Genomic DNA, 18,455 nt, shown 5'->3' with positions numbered 1-18,455 from the left:
AATACTTTTTAATCATTTTAAAACATTCTAGAGTTATAAAGTAAAATGATATTATCTTAATTTGTAACCTAAAATTTTCTTTTTAGGTTCCTTTTGACTCTAAAGTCATTTGTTCGTAATCGAGCACATCCAGAAAGATCTATTGCAGAAGGATATTTAGCTCATGAATGCTTGATATTTTGTTCAAGATATCTATCTAGGGTGGAGACTCATTTTAATCAATTTGCTCGAAATGATGACTCATGTTTTGTGGAAAATGTAAGTGTTTTAAATCCTAGAGGTAGACCATTGGGGAGAAAGAAGCAAGTTGGATTCAATGTGAAGAAGAGAAAAAGAGCTTCTCGGATTTCTCTTGATAAGAAAGCATTGGTTCAAGCACATAGATATGTGCTTTTCAATAGCAACAATGTTGACCACTTTCGAAAGTAATACAATTTTTTTCACGTTCATTTATTTATTGAATATTTGTATAATATCTTTCTATCAATGATAATGCTTACTTTTTCTAACCTTTTTTACATAGAGCCCATACTGATCTTATCAAGAGACAAAATCGTCGATTATCTCCATATGAAGTTGACAAAATTCATAGTAAAGAATTTCCATATTGGTTCCGTGAAAGAGTAAGTTTAGGAAGAATCAATAATATTAAATTTTGCATTCATTTAAAATTTTAACCATTTGAAATAAAATTGTGGTAAGTTGCTCGATTGGAAGAGCAAGACAGCACTCTAGTGACAAATGATATCAAGTGGTTAGCTCGTGGTCCACTAGAAATAGTGAGAAGATATAGCGGGTACATTGTTAATGGAGTTAGATTTCATACAAAGACACGTGAAAGGTGCTTGAAGACTCAAAATAGTGGCATTGTTGTAACTGTTAAGACATTAAGTTATGCCAGTTCAAGAGATAAAAACCCAAAGGAGGGAGAAATCCACTACTATGGTGCACTAACAGATATAATTCAATTGGATTATTCTGGAAAATATAAGGCTATACTTTTCAAGTGTGATTGGGTTGATATAAACAGGGGTTGCAAAATTGATAACTTCGGTATGACATTAGTGAATTTCAATTATTTGCAACATACAGGGAATGATATATGTGACGATCCATTTGTTTTTGCATCTCAAGCTAAGAAAGTATTCTATGTGGAGAATAAAACACAAAATGGTTGGCTTGTTGTTGTGCATGCTAAAATCAGAGATGTATATGATATGGGTGATGAGCAATCCAATGACACGGATCAAGGGAATGAACAAGTCTTACAAGAGATAAATCATAATGATTTGATCAGACCAGAAGCCGATGATAGTGATGATATCATTGAAGTTACAATACCTATGGAGAACATTTTACCACATGACAAGGATGATAATTATATAGATGATGATGAGAGCGATGCAGACTTCTTTTGATTTGTTTTTATTTGTTCTATTTGAACATTTGGTTATAGTTTGAGTATACATGTATTGAACATTTTGTTACATTTATATACTCTTATTCCTTTCTTTAGTTTTTTGTTCTTATTATTCATTACTCTTGTGTTTATTTTTTGTTATGTATAAAAATCACTCACAATATAATGATGTTATCCGTTTTTTATCAAAATTTGTTTCGTTGTTTCCTCAATAGTTTGATTCTTTGTGATTGGAGATTGGTGAAAAAATAGCTTACAAGCAATCTAAATTTGCCTTTTAGGTAATTACTTTATTCTTCTTTTATTTTTTGGCATGGTGTTTAAAAAAATCATAGTCAATAATGTTGTTATATCTAATTTTTATTTTATTTTATTTTTTGGATTGATTTATTCAGCATACTATGGGAAAGCGCAGAAAGTTGAATATCATTCAAAATGATGGTCAATCACAAGCAAAAGAGCAATCAATTGAAAGCTCTACTGAAGTGAACCAAAATAACAACTCTATACTTGAAGAAAATGCACAATTTGAAGGAGGTATAAAGATTTTATTAACTTAATTTCTTTATTTTATATTAAATTATTTATAACATAATTGTTTATTAACTAAATCAATAATCACAAACAGAACAACACATACAAGAAGATAGTCATGTTCAGTCTCATACTTCTCTTGAAAGTGCAAGTGAAAGTTCAACTAAAGGTATTTATACACATATGCTTTTTTGGGTTAGAATTATATGTACAATTCTGTTTGAGTTGAATATCTTTTAGAATATGATAAGATTAAATTTACTAGTGAGTTTCTTTTTTCCATATAGTTCAAATCTGTGTGTGTGTGTGTGTTTGATAAATGTCATATCCATGAATGATTTAGATAAAAAGAGAACCAGAGGTTATACACATATGCTAGATGTGTGGGACTTGCCAGATGGAGAATTCATACTTGTTGAAGTAGATCATTGGGGCAATCCTATGGGTTGGGAAGGGAAAACTCTACTGAATGCAATTGGGAGCTTGGTAAGGAGACACCAATGTGCTCCTATCAATTTTCTTAGCTGGAAAGACATGCCTAAGGACTATATTACTGACATGGTTGAATTAATTCAGGTCTGGTATAAAACTTTATAAGTGTTGTTTCATCTTGCTTCTTGTAAAATTTTATGTCTTCTAATGTCTAACAAAATGATCTTTTTTGTTTGTTAATGATACTCATAATAGAGTAAGTTTCGATTTGTTCCTGAATTAACTGAACAAACAAAGAAAATATTGATTGATGACATGAGTCTGAAATGGAGGCAATTTAAATATGAACTGAAATCAAAAGGATATGATGAGAGCAAAACTAAGGAGGAAATGATTGCTCACATCCCAGATCCAAGGGTTGATCCTTCTCAATATCGTGATTTAGTACATTATTGGTGTTCTGAGAAAGGACAGGTATACATGACAATGTCACCAACCTTTTGCTAACATAACAATTATATATTATATGTTTATTTTTATTATTGACTTTTTATATTTGTTGGTTATAGAAAATAAGCAACATCAACAAAAGGAGCCGCTCAAAATATGAGGACTTGCATTGCATGGGAACCAATATCTTCCAAGACGGATTCATGAGATGGTTTGCCTTTTTTATATTTTTTTATTTTTAAATTGCTTAATACAAATAGGATGATTGATCTTTTTAACTAATGTTAGACTACAAAGGCTAAGGGAGTGCAACCTTCTAGGGCAGAAATTTATATTGACACTCGAACTCGAAAAGATGGAAGCATTGTTACTGAAAAGGCTGCTATTGTAATTGTAAGAATTTTAATTTTTATTTCAATACTTTTTCTTTGTTTTGCTCAATTTTCTAATAGAAGGTTATGGGGTGAGGGGGAGTAACTAATGTGGAGATGAGTTTTGTTTAGTGATATTGAAGTATTCAGGATATTGATGTATGATAATAATTTATAAGGTGTATTTATGTAGGATGAACTAAAAAAGAAAATTGTTGAAGCAGAGAGTTCGCAAAATTTACAAAGCACCCAAGATTCTACTGATTGGACAAATGATATATATTCAAAAGTCAAAGGACCTGAAAAAAGAGGATGTGTGCGTTGTCTTGGCAAGCTTCCACATCAAGCAAGTTCATCTCAAAGCTCTTATACAAACAATAGAATTCAAAAGTTGGAGAATTTGTTTGGAAACCTTGTAGTTGTGCTTAAAGTACGATTTGCAGAAGATCCACAAATTAATCAAGTCTTAGAAGCTATAGATCAAGAGGTATGAATTTATAATTCTACTTATTCAACGATTTAACTATGATATGATACTTTACAAAGAAAAAACATTCTTTTAATTTAGGTACCTACAAATGATTCTACCGGTAAAGATCATCAAACTACAAACAATCTTAGCTAGAGGTGAGTTGAAATATAGTACTATATTTTATGCTTCAGTCTTGTTCCTTTTACTTGAATGATGATTTGGAAAGCCCTCGTGCAATTGGACCCTTCTTTAGGCTCTCACGGTCAAGGAAAAGATGATGGCAGCATCAACCACATGATTATTCTGTTTGTGTCCCCACTATAAATATATAATTGGGTCATCTAATTGATCTTTTCTGGATGGGATCACCTAAATGAATTATTGATTAACTGGACCAGCTTGTGATAATATATTGTTAAATTTACACGTCCCATTTTTCTTTTTTGAGGTTTGTTTTCTTGTATATGTTATTGGGTGATATATAATTGTTAAATACATACTTGAAAGACCTATGCTAAAGCAAGAGTATTTTACAATTGGAATGAGGGTGGGAAAAATGTGAAGCAGAAAAGCAACCTTATTTTCATATGAATGTTTGGCTATTATTGTTGCATACTCATTTTGTTTGACCATTCCATGTCCTTCCTAGGTTTTAATTATTCTCATCTGCATATCAACTTCATAAAATGTAACCCTTCAACAATTTCTAATTAATTATAAGTTGATGTAATTAATTAGTTGTGCAGAAGTATGCTAGATAAAGTAATCTTTTTGAACTTTCAACAGAAAACACAATCAATTTGGCTTTAGGGTCATCTTAATTACAGTTGTCACGTAGCCCTTTGAAGTATGCCATATCTAGTAAAACTAAAAGCTAAGAACAAATATCTTTCTTGCTGTGAAACAGGCTTCATGGAGTTGCTATAATTTGTTGCTTCTGAGAGAAAAAGGTAGGAGCATGCCAAGCTTATGATGGAAGAAACAACTAGTTAAAACAAGATTCCAAATTAATTGCTGCACATGCAACATTTTAATACTACTGGGCTCTTTTTTTTGTTCCGTGATATTACATATAGAAGAACCATGCTCTAAAAACATTCCCTTTTTTGTTCTTAAATCTTGCCACTGTAACCTTTTTCTAGGCAAAAGTGATGTTAATATGTTAGTCATTAGTCATAACTCCACGTGATTAGCACACAGCATATACATTTAATTTGAATTTCAAATTGAGAGCAAATAAATTCTGAGGTCAACCACTAAAGATATGTTTGGATTTCTTCCATTCAAAGCTCACAATCTAGTTACAACAATCACAAATTAGGCTAACAAAAATTTAATTGTATGTAGCAGGTTGTTGTAACTTTTCAAATTTAATTAAGCTCATGTATATTTAATTAAAAATTATAATAAAAAAATAATGTAATTAGGAACTAGTTTTATTATTATATGACATTTACCTACAGAAGACCGTAGGTACAAGTAAATTGACTTTTACCTACAGTTAGAGATTATAGGTATAAATTAATATCTTTTACCTACACATTTAAAATAGTAGGTGTTACCTATAGTGATAGTTAAATTTGACTGTAGGTAAAAATATATCCGTAGGTAAAGCCTATAGTGACAGACTATTAGTTGTCACTGTATACCCCCTCAAAGTTGACGCAAAAAACGTCTGTAGGACAAAGTCCTTTATACATCTACCTACGGATTTTGGACTTCTAGTGACAGATTTTGACTGTAGGTATAAGTCATTTTCCTTGTAGTGGATGTGACTCTTCACATTTGAATTTGAATTTCAACGTTCAAAGGCACTGGTAATCGATTACCAAAACATTGTAATCGATTACAGCTTTTTGAAATTAATTGGAACGTTGTAAATTCAATTTGAAAACTTTTTCAAAACAATTTTGCTACTGGTAATCGATTACAACAATCTGGTAATCGATTACCAGAGAGTAAAAACTCTTTGGTAAACATGTTTTGAGAAAAATCATGTGCTACTCAATTTTTGAGAAAAACTTTTCATACTTATCTTGAATAAGCCTTCTCTTGATTCTTGAATCTTGAGCCTTGAATCTTGATCTTGATTCTTGAGATCTTGAACCTTGAATCTTGATTCTTGACTCTAAACTTTCTTCTTGATTCTTATCTTGAACTCTTGAAATGTTCTTGATTCACTTGAGTTGTTCTTTGATTGATCTTTGAGCTTTTGGTCATCACCTTTGTCATCATCTTTTGTTATCATCAAAACACCTTTGATTCACCATGAAGCTTTGCTTCTACAGCCAAAACCTCCCTGCAAATGTCCGAGGCAAGGCCTAAAATGAAGCAACTGAGGAGGCAGTATGGGGGAAGACCAATCACCCGGTTGGCGAGTTGCTCAAATTCGGTTAGGTAGTCATTGACCGAACCGTGCTGAGACAACTTGAAGAGGGCACCCTTGGGGTCATCATAGAATGATGGTGAAAAATGGGATTCAAGTGCTTGCAAGAACCCTGACTAGGAAGTGATGAATCCATTACGGAACATCCACTGGTACCAGTTCAGGGCAGGTCCGTCCAAGTAGAACGACACAACCATAATACGTTCCTCCTTCGGCATCCTTGATATTCGAACAGTTGAGAGATCTTGAAGATCCGTCCCATCACATCCCTTCCGTTAAAACGAGGAACGTCCAATTTCACTGGAGTGCATTGGACAAGGGTGGCGCTGGAAACGGAAAGGGATGTATGAAGGGTAAGGTGGTTGAGACGGTCGAGGATGGAATCGACCTTATCGGCCAGGTCTGTATGTTTGTCGGCGAGGGATGTGTGGTTGACGGATAGGCAGGATATGGCTTCCTCAAGGCGGTCGGTAGTGGTTTTGCGGGTGCCGTGGTCGGCCATGGCAAGTCGGACCAATTGTTAGAGCAGAGGTAAAGATCGCACAAGCCTTGTTTCGAGGACAAGGAAACCTCCTGTGGACTATGGAATATAGGTAAACTTTTCTCTACTTTTCATTATCTACAACCTTCTTAATATAGTATTAGGATAACAGAATCCCTAACAAACTTGTGTAACATAATTATACCAAACTATTTATTAATCCTAGAAATATAATTTGGTTGCAACTGATTTCTGATTTCTATTTGGCACCATTTCCTCAGGCCAATCTCTTAGGTCTCATAATCCTGCAAATAAGCTGGTCATGTTGTCTTCCTCCTGTGCCTGTTGGTGTGGTCTTCTGGTGGATTGCTAACAAAGTATCGAAGCTTAAGTATACTATCTCTCTTAATTATTGATATGGAAGTCAAGCGGTATATTTCAATGGTAGTTTTTTTTGGTATTAGTCGACAAGTCAATCAAGACCATCCAATTACAAATTTGATCTTTAGTAATATTTTTTTTATCAAACACTTAATAGAAATGTTATTAAAAACTTTTGACGACATTCGGAAAATGTGGCAAAATTATGAATAAATGTTACTAACATGTTTTACAAAATTTATCAAATGTCTTATATAGTTCATGTTGTTAAAGTCTTTTTGTAATATTTTTAGGCTTTAACAACATAAACTATATACAACATTAGATAAAATGTCATAAAAACATATTAGTAACATTTATTTATAATTTGATAACATTTTTTAAATTTTACCAAATATTTTTAGTAATATTTTTATTAAGTGTTAGACAAACAAAAATATTGTTAAAATTCACATATCTAGTAACAAATACTCACCAAACATAACCCAGAAACATACCAAAGTTCGCAGAGTAGAAGCATGATTTAACAAACATTCATGATGGTGGACGTTGAATATGAAGTTTAGAAATTTTAATTGAGGAAATGATTGTTATGAAATAATTCAAATTTTTAATTTCAAATCTCTAGGGTGTTGTTTAAATTTATAAAAAAATATTTTCTTTGGAATGTTGTTTAGATTTAAAATGATTATATATGAACTAAGAATTTATTTCTTCTTTTAATAATAGAATGTTATATAGGTCTATAAATAGAAATTTTTTATAAGAAGAATGACCACTAGATGAGAGAGGGGTAATGTGATGGAAGAGTTTTAAAAACTTGTAATAAAGATTAATAAAATATTGATGAAGTTCATATATATATATATATAAACATCAGTTTTTTTCGTTAACCAATGCCATAAATTTCAGTTGCTTTGTTATGGGATAATGAGACCCTCGATAATTTATGCGCTGCAGATAAGAAATATGACGAGTAGAAACTGAAGCCAAGGGTACCCTTTGATCAAGTAAACTTTTCTTTCTAAAGTGGACAAATAACAATACAGGCAATAATACTTTCCTAATTAATAAAAAAACATGTTAAGTACTTTTGTTAGTACTTTCTCGCTCTTTTAATATAGAAATTCTCCAATAATCCAATATGTAGTCTCTGTGAAATCATTTTTGTACAATCATAAGAGAATTAGGAATGCAAGAGAAAAATGTGAGATAAAAAGAGACGTAGAGAAATAGGCAAAAATAATAATATTATAAAAAGTATCCTAAAATATGTGGAACTCATGATATAACTTGTCTTTATATATATAGAAATTCTCGTATGACTGGGTACTTATAGTTATATATGCGTTCTTTTTTGTAATTTCATCGTAATAATAATGCCGCTATTGGGAAGTTCTTAGTTCTCATCAATATATTTACGAACGAAATGCATGTAGGACACAAAATAAAAACACATGGCACATACAAACTACGATCAACGTAACATCAGAATATAACAAAGCACACACTAAACAAATAAAACTCACATAAAAATTTTATGAATCTAGCTACGGCCAATTGGGTAGAAGACACTATCTCATCAATAACAAGAAAAAAAACAGCTTTCAACTAACCTCTCTATGCCATTAAACAAAAGTATTACCATAGAAAACAAGGTCCAAATCCAAATTAATACTTGTATATGGCCGGCCTAACCAGCTCATCATTCTTAATTTGCATGTAGCCATGTAGGACTTTGTCAATGTCACCCCTTAAACCATGGAATCATAATTTCCTATGCACACTCTCTTCCGAACTCTCAATAGTTCTTTTGTTCTTTATTTTCACTATTCCCTCTATTTCCTTTCTCATCAACCAATTTTGGTTCGACCTCTGATCAACTAATTATGGCTCTTAGAAGAGCATACTATTGCCTTCTTACGCTTTTGGTGTTCGCCCTATGTTTTGAGCCATTGTTGGGAGACACAGATGCTCAAATTTTGATGAGGTTCAAAGCTTCCTTGTCCAATAACAATGCCTTAAACAACTGGGTGAATGAGTCTAGTTTATGTAGTTGGAGAGGTTTGTTATGCAACCACACTGACCAAACATTTTATGGCTTGAGACTACACAATATGAGTCTAGGTGGGAAGATTGATGTAGACACCTTGTTGGAATTGCCAACTTTGACAAGCTTTAGTGTCATGAACAATACATTTGAGGGTCCAATGCCTGAGTTCAAAAAGCTTGTGAGGTTAAGGGCATTGTTTCTGTCCAACAATAAATTCTCTGGCGATATTCCGGATGATGCTTTTGAGGGCATGACAAAACTGAAAAGGGTTTTCTTGGCAGAGAATGGCTTCACGGGTCATATTCCTAAGTCACTTGCTAACTTGCCTAGACTTTGGGATTTGGACTTGCGTGGGAATAGTTTTGGAGGAAGCATACCAGAGTTTCAACAAAAGGATTTCAGAATGTTTAATTTGTCGCATAACCAATTGGAAGGTTCAATACCAGAAAGCTTAAGCAACAAGGATCCAAGTTCATTTGCTGGTAAGTTAATAGTCATTTCTGTTTTTTCACCAACAGACTTAGTTTTTAATTTGTTTGTTGTTTGTCGTTGCATATTTAATTTATTTTATTTGTTTTTGAAAATCCATGTTTACTCATAACTTATTTGAACCTCACTCCTTTGCCAAACTAAAGCTTTTGCTTCCTATCATTCCTTGCTACATAGATCATATATAAAATTTAATAGCACATTTGGGAAACTCTTGCAGTGTCATTAGCCTAACAATAAATTTTAAATTACATTCAGATACAACTTGGAAGGTTTTAAATTATAATTGTGGTTTCTTCATGTTCCTTAATAGATATTACAGGAAATTGTGGACAAATGTAGCCGGTATAGTCATAATTGCAGTTGCAGACATATAAAAAAAACCTTGAGGTTGCAGCCAAAATTGCAGACGTAGACCATTTTTCAAAACCTAGTTTAGATGCTCGATATTCTTTCTGTTTGTTTGATCTTGAATTCATTTTGTTATTAGTGACCCTCCTTTGTGTTCTTTTCCTTTTCTATTTTGAGAGGGGGTAAATATTAGTCAATTACCATTGACTTTGAAAATTCATTGAGGTATTGTGTTTCTGGTTCACGTAATATTCCCAGAGGTTTATAAATAAAAGTGATTATTACGTGTGAAAGCTTTATAGACTTAATTCCCTGATACAGAAAAAGTTACTACTGGTATTGGATTCAGATTTATGCATCAGCAACTTGACTTAGTAATTCATAGATCATCCATTCAATTACACATACTCCTTAAAGTTATCTTAGAGAATATACTTTAAACTGAATACTAGATACTGTTTTTTTTTTCTTCTTCTTGTTGGATGTTATCTTACATGTTCAATTTAATTGTTCTTGTGCAACACAGGCAACAAAGGCCTATGTGGAAAACCGATGAGTCCGTGCAATGAGATTGGTGGCAACGAGTCTAGATCAGAGATTCCCTACCCTGATTCATCTCAAAGAAAGGGAAACAAATACCGAATCCTTATAACCGTCATTATAGTGATCGTAGTGGTTGTTGTTGCTTCAATAGTAGCACTTCTATTTATCCGTAACCACTGGAGAAAAAGGTTGCAACCCTTAATATTAAGCAAGCAGGAGAATTCCAAGAACAGTGTAGACTTCAGGGAGTCACAATCCATTGATGTGACAAGTGATTTCAAGAAGGGTGGTGATGGGGCATTGAACTTTGTTAGGGAAGACAAAGGGGGGTTTGATTTGCAAGACCTGCTTAGAGCCTCTGCCGTGGTTCTTGGTAGTGGCAGTTTCGGGTCCACATACAAGGCTATGATTTTGAATGGACCAACTGTGGTTGTGAAGAGGTTTAGGCACATGAACAATGCTGGGAAACAAGAGTTCATTGAGCACATGAAAAGGCTTGGAAGTTTGACACACCCTAATCTTCTCCCCCTTGATGCATTCTACTACAGAAAAGAAGATAAGTTTTTGGTTTATGACTATGCCGAAAATGGCAGCTTGGCCAGTCATCTACATGGTATGTCAATGTTTTATATTTTGTAATAGTTGCAACTATTATAGTTATAGGTAAAGTCTGTCACTCTTGTTGGCTTCAACCAATTAATGAATTAAAAATGTTCATCAATCCTGACCAGCTTGAATCAATTCATTTTGTTAGAGATATGAAAAGTGCACTAGGTGGTGCAGTAGTTTTATTGTTATGGTAAATAATGTTTATAAGATTGATTTTTAACCAAGCCTAATAGCGGCATGTTATATGTAACCAACCTCACTTGGTGGGATACCACGTTTGTTGTTGTTGGAGAGATGTTCATATAATAGCTTAAACTTTTGGAATAACTCAACGAGAGTTTGAACTTTTATCACAACTAATATTGAGTTTAATTAATTTCTATAAGATAATTGTCGGTTAATATCATTGATATGACTTATCATACATGTTAGATGACAATTTGTGATTGAATAACAGTATCAATGCTTAAACTATTTATTCATTAAAATTTAGTACTACTTCAAATTTAAAGAAAATTGATTACCATTACCAAATTTTGCATTGACATGCAGATAGAAATGGCTCAGTGCTAAACTGGTCAACCCGTTTGAAAATCGTAAAAGGAGTAGCTAGAGGCTTAGCATACCTCTACGAAAGCTTCCCTGGCCAAAATCTACCGCATGGCCATCTCAAGTCCTCCAATGTTGTTTTGGACCATTCATTTGAGCCACACTTGACAGAGTATGGCCTTGTGCCAGTGATGACCAAGAGTCATGCTCAGCGGTTCATGGCGGCCTACAAGGCCCCAGAGGTGAACCAATTTGGAAGGCCAAATGTGAAAAGTGATGTGTGGTGTCTGGGGATCCTCATTCTGGAGCTTCTAACAGGGAAGTTCCCAGCAAATTATCTGAGGCATGGGAAGGGTGGGAACAATTCTGACTTGGCAACATGGGTGGACTCAGTAGTGAGGGAAGAGTGGACTGGTGAGGTGTTTGATAAGGACATTATGGGGACCAGGAATGGGGAGGGTGAGATGCTGAAGCTGCTGAGGATTGGAATGTTTTGCTGCAAATGGAGTGTGGAGAGTAGGTGGGATTGGAGGGAGGCACTGGCAAAGATTGAGGAGTTAAAGGAGAAGGATAGTGATGAAGAATACTCTTCTTATGTCAGTGAAGGGGATTTGTATTCAAGGACTATGACTGAAGATGAGTTCTCTTTTTCTGTCACTAATTGATGATAATGTGGGGACTTACATTGGACAAAGGGAGAGGCTTCAACATTGTAGTTGACGTTGTGATTTCTTATACTGTTACAGGTGTGGTCATTGTGATGCTGATTGAGGCCATTGAGGCCTAAACCTGTTTTTATGTTTGCACGAAATGTAAAAAACATTTTATAATTATTGTAACTGTTAAGATATCTTTTTTTATATAGATTTTTATTCATTTTTAAGACTTTGTATCAATTCAATGAAAAATCTAGATCAGATTTATATTTGTTGCAATACAATGACTATATATAGTTTATTTTTGAAATTCTATTTTTAAGATATATCATGTTGAGTTCCTTTGTTGAGTGAAGATTTTATCAATGTTTTATAACCATATGTGACCCAAGATTGTTTTATGGAGTTACCACCCTTATGGTTTTTTCTGTCTTTCTCTTTTCTTTACTCTCAATTGCATATTGTTTTCAAAGTTAGTTGTCATGTATATTAGTGTTTCAAATCAAATCTTTTGAAGATTTTTTCTAAAGATGGAAAGATGTTTTAATGATTTTCTTATTTTCAATGACAAGTTTACTACTTATCTTGTGGTGTAATAAAAATTAGCTTCCTGAAAATTCACACATTTGCATATGTTTCTTTAGTTTTGATATTAGGTTTATCACGTGCCAAATGTATTTTAAAGTTTATTTCTTCTTTTAAAATAAACTTGTTCTTTTAAAATTGCTTTCTAAATTAGTAATGTCATATTGAACCTTCACCCATATTCAAACATATTTTGCCACCTTTCTTTGATTTTAAAATGATTGTTGAAACATTTAACAAAATTGCTTGTGCGGATTTAAATTTGGCTTAATGTTATTTTTTATCTATTAAATTTCACATTTTTTTTGTTACATAAAATTAAAACATTCAAATATGACTCTTTTATGTTTTAAAAAGTTTCATGTAGATATCTTTTTTCATTTCCCATTAAGAAGCTTAGTATTATATTTGTATTTTAATTTTTAAATAATTAATTTAAAATCATAATAATTAAAAATCGTCAATCCTACTCAATATTAATCTTCTTCAAGCCACAACAATATAAAGAATTCATTAAAAAAATTTAGATTCAAACTCAAGGTCGTCAACAACAAATAATAAACAACAAATACCCAAATTTTTAGATTCAAACCCAAATCTAACTCAACAACAACAAAAATGCACAATAAACATTTTGAAATTTCTAGATTCAAACCCAACTGAAGCTTCCAGAGAGCCTCCCTCTCTCTCTCGCTGCAAACCTTTTTCAAATTGATTCAGTGCCAACGGTGGCATCGCATCGATGAGTAACCCAAATCTTACAACCAACCTATATCTCACAAATCATTATATTCATCTTTAAACCTAGATCCAATGCACAACACACTCAGATCCACCACTGTTGTCGCACTACACCAAGTCGCATCACAGCATCAAAATCGCACTGTCGGTGTTGCACCACTATCCTTGCAGATTCGCACCAGTGTGAATCTAGATCTGATGATGGTAGTTATGGAGCTGATTGGAGTGCTGACGGAGACAACACTTACCCTTTTGTTGTCTTGCAATCCTGATGGTGGACTCTCCGGCAATGCCGAAGGCTTCGAGAATGGCCGAATTCATTGATAGATGTGTGAATTTGAGGATTGCATGTGTGGGATGGTGACCTTAAAGGTGAGATTTGGTTCTAGAAGAAGGGTATAACATAGTTTTGGGGGCTTCATTTTCAACTCCAATGATGCGTGAATGGTAAAGTGGCATAGGTAATGATGGGTGGGGGTGAATGACAGATGGGGGGTGGGTGGTGTTGTTGGAAAGAGGTTGGGATGAATGTAAGTTTATATCAGTGTAGGATTTTGTAGAGGCTTGCCTGTGCTATCCAAGGTCATTCTCGGTGGGCCTTGGGAAGAGCCTAACACGGCTAAAAAAAACACTTTCAACATCGCTACTCTAACATCGGTTTTTAATAAAACCGATGTTAATAAAAGGGCAGTGGTATTTTTGTAAATAAATTAATTTTAATAAAATTGGTTTTTGAACAAATCGATGTTAACGTGATGATGTTAATATCAGTTTTGTAAAAAAAATCGATGTTAATCGTTTAAGAAATATGCACAACATCGATTATTGAAAAAATCGATGTTGTCACTTTTTTCTAAAAACTCTCATACCCACTTACGCGCTACCTTATTCTTCTCTGAAACCCTATCCCCTAAAGCCTTTCGAGCTCCCCTCCAAGCATCTTCCCTTTCTCCCTTTGCACTTCTCCACTGCCCTAACCTCAGCCATGGAGGCTGAAAACTCTGACTGAGCCCGAGAGGCATCATGGCGACACTGGATTCCGACGTGATCGTGTTTCCAGCCGGTGAAGCCTCCAGCAGCGGTGGTCCATCTTCGTCCACCAAGAAGCTGAAGCGATTCAAGATCAAGAAGTGGAATGTGGTTTCTCTCTAGGCTTGGAGTGTGCCTCTCTCAATGTTTTCCCAAACCCTAATTTTCATTTCTTTCTTTTAATTTATTATTCTTTTGGTGCAGATATTGTCATGGATAATTCTGCTATTTGTCGGAACCATATCATGGATCTCTGTAAGCATGTTAATTCAACTTATTGTCTGTGTGTTGTGAGTTATCGTTTTTCTAAGAGAATAACTTAATTCGATTTTAGTTTGATTACTGGTTTAGGTATTGAGTGTCAGGCCAACCAAGCTAGCACCACTAGCGAGGAATGCACTGTAGCTTGGGGTACGCTCTAAAGCCCTTTAATATTCTCCAATTATATGCGTCATTTTGTTCATTACTGTTATTTTTATCTACTTGTTTTCCCCTGAATTAGTTGGTGATTTTGTTTTAAATTTTGTTGCAGAAAAAATTTCAGTAAATTACTGATGTTTTGTATTCATTTATTGGTGATGGAAGTTATTGATAGGATTTTTTAAGTGAAGGGGTATTTGAGTCACGATGATTGATTGTCTGAAAACAATAAACCTAATAAAAACATGTTTTGATCATCTGCTATGTATACTGTGTTGTGAGTGTGACAGCTTGTTATTTGTTACTCTTTTAGTGAGTTAAAGGGTGCAATTTGCTCGCCCTTATGCTCTGATTTAGGCTTTTTACTTAGATGGTCTTTCCTTGTATATATGTTTTTCAATTATCTTAATACATATACTCTACTCGTCCTCCTTTTCTGTTAAGCTTTTCATCTAATGCAAAGTCAGCTTCTTAAGCATATAATGTAGAGCATATTTTTTTCATCTTTTAGTGTTTTCCTTTTTATCTGGCTACCTAATCTTCATGATGCCATAGCCACAAACTCAAATTCATATTGTTGTGAAATTGTTTGATTGGACATCATTCTTATCATAAAATGAACACCCTTCTCCACGTGTAAAGTTGAGTTTTATGCTCATATGAGCCATGCAAATAGTCTTTTCATAAGTAAAACTCATTAGGAAATTAGTTGAACACTTGTCCAAAAGGAACATCACCCTCTCTGGGTGCAAACAAATTATGATTAGGAATTGAGTTGAACACTTCTCCACAGAATTACCCACAACCTAAGTGATAAATGATAGTTAAAAAATCCATAATACACAAAGTCTCACTATCACTTAATACCTCCCTCGAGGGAGTGGGAAATAGTAGGGAATAATGGTGTGGTGAAGTTGCAAGAGAGAAATAATGCATTTCGCTTGGGTTTTTGAGTTGTGATAGGATAACCACATCTGGATAATATTTTATTTATTTATATTTTATTCAATATATTGTCACTGTTAATTTTTTTCAAAATATTATCACATTTGCATATTGTATTAGATACTTGTACCTATTCCCCGCACAGAGCAACATAGGGTAAAAATCCATATTGAAGGCTTTTTAGGATTTTTAAAAAAGTGCGCAGGTTTTTTCTCCTAGTATATATGCTTCTCTACTTGTTACATTTTGGCTTAGCAAGAGTAGAATTACTCAAATTGTTGCTTGCTCTGACCGAATCTTGTACAAGAGTTTGTAACCATGCTTTTCACTTCCATTGCATAAGTTGAAGGCTCAAGACCCATCAAGTATGTCCTCTAGGTATGATATTGTTGTTTTTAAGGAAGTCAATAGACATGGAAAGTTCATCGCTATTCATCCATACTATGGAGTGATATTTTATAAGCTTGAAAAAAAAATTTGCTATAATGCCATGGATGAGATGGTCGTTGCACGACATTGGGAGTTGTATTGTTATCTTAAGATGAATGTATTCCTTTTCCTTGAATGCTTTGTTGTTTTTTCTTGTTGTTTCGACAAAAAGGTAATTGTTTTGTAAATCTTACAAGTTTCTTTACATTTTCCATTTTGTTTATTATGTGTTATTAACTTATTGATTAGTTGCACTTATTTGATCATAGGGACATGTATTCATTTCATTTCCTCTGATTATTTATTTATGTATGTTTTCCTTTATTATTATTATTTAATTAATTTTGCATGGAACAGTGAAAATGGGACCTAGTTTTGTTGATGTTGTCGTGGGGAGGATTACTCAAGGAACTAAGGTTCTTGCAGAAAGAGGGTATGAAAAGATCTTTAGGCAAACATTTGAGATAGTTCCAGAGGAGCAGCTTCTCAAAACTTATGCATGCTACTTGTCTACCTCGGCTAGACCTGTGATGGGAGTCTTATATTTGTCAACAACTAAGCTGGCATTTTGTAGTGATAACCCACTTTCTTACCAAGTGGGTGACCAGACTCAATAGACCTATTATAAGGTATAACCTTCTTATTGGCCTCTAATACAATATATGATACACCATTTGTTGACCATCATGTGTCGTTATGTGAATGCCTTCATTTTCTATGATTATTTTTTTCATAAACTATGTATTAGGACACCATAGTCCTACCTAAACTGGTCACCACACACTAGTAAGTCAGGTCACTTTCACTAGGCAAAATCATAGGCAGACCAATCAAGGTCATGCTGTTTTGTGAGAATTCTCCAACCATATGGGATCGACACAGGTTTAAAGGAGCACTCAAACCGAGTGTATTTACCCCCAAGGCCTAGACTCCAAAGAGTCCGTCATGGCCTCTCCCTCTCAATTCAGGTCTAACCCAGAAAACATTTTAACACATAAAGTCTATCTATGAACTATATAAAAAACACGACTCCTCACACTACTACAAAACACAGTTTCTACATCAGTGCAAAATGACATTCTACATCGGTGGTCAACCGATGTTGAATAGGATGTCGTTAAAAGTTAAAAGTTTCAACATCGGCCCCCAAATCACCGTTGTAGAAAGACAACGTTTTCTACATCGAGCCTAACGTACCAACTGTCTTTGAAAAGTCTTTATTGAAGACATTGCTAACGTTATCAACGACTTAGAAAATATGTTATCTACGTCGATGTTGACGTCATGCCCGTTGTTGAACATCGCAGTTTTTACAACGGTGCTATCCTGACCACCGATGTAGAAATTAGACCTTCTACATCGGTGTTATATTGTGTTTTTCCACATCGGTGCTCACTTAAGGACCGATGTAGAAATATCTTATTTCTAAGATATTTCTACATCGGTCCTTAAGTAAGCACTGATGTTAAATATTTAATAACATGCAATTAAAAATTGATTAATTAATAATCATTTTTTATATTTTCAATATTATCAATATTGCTAATAATCAATACATATTATTGTATAATATGAAAATCAGTATTTATAATTACAATATTATCAATATTGCTAATAATCAATAAATTTAATTATATAATATGAAAATTAATATTTATAATAACAATATTACAATATTATCTACATTATAACTAATAAAGAAATACTGCCTTTTTAGGCTCAATATATTCTTACCACCACATCATCAATTCCCCTGCACCTAAACAAAACATGAAAACCTTAAAACACCTAACCCGAAACAAACAACAAATTCAGAATGCATTTTGTTGAGATAAAAAAATTTAATTGAATGAAGTCAAACATAAAACAGAAATTAGGATCCTCATGCTTGTGAAATTTAAATGAATCAACTCAAATATAAAACAGAAATTTAATTGATTTTATGTTAGGAAGCATAAAATTAAGCTTACAAGAATACAATGAACATCCTCAAGAAATGGCGCAAGCAAGGAAACCAAGATCTGCATTTTGTCCTTTAGGGTTTCACAGTCTTTAGACTACCCTCCAAAAAGAGACGAGACACATTCATTCAGCAAGATTTATATAATTCAGTCTGATAAACATAGAAG

The 18,455-nt window shown here is 33.6% G+C and overlaps 1 protein-coding gene and 1 pseudogene across 1 annotated transcript; both read left to right on the top strand.

Moving 5' to 3' along the window:
• Window positions 1-2,336: 2,336 nt before the first annotated feature.
• LOC102668932 (uncharacterized) lies at window positions 2,337-3,700 on the top strand (annotated as a pseudogene).
• Window positions 3,701-8,660: 4,960 nt separating this feature from the next.
• LOC100781593 (pollen receptor-like kinase 5) lies at window positions 8,661-12,186 on the top strand. Its single transcript, XM_003545511.3, has 3 exons — window positions 8,661-9,462; window positions 10,347-10,976; window positions 11,525-12,186. Exons 1-3 carry the CDS (start codon window positions 8,817-8,819, stop codon window positions 12,184-12,186), a joined length of 1,938 nt encoding a protein of 645 aa, XP_003545559.1. The 5' UTR covers window positions 8,661-8,816.
• Window positions 12,187-18,455: the final 6,269 nt, after the last annotated feature.

This window comes from Glycine max, chromosome 14 (genome assembly GCF_000004515.6).
Source record: "Glycine max cultivar Williams 82 chromosome 14, Glycine_max_v4.0, whole genome shotgun sequence".
Lineage (NCBI taxonomy): Eukaryota > Viridiplantae > Streptophyta > Magnoliopsida > Fabales > Fabaceae > Glycine > Glycine max.
This window is presented reverse-complemented; position numbering and strand designations above follow the sequence as displayed.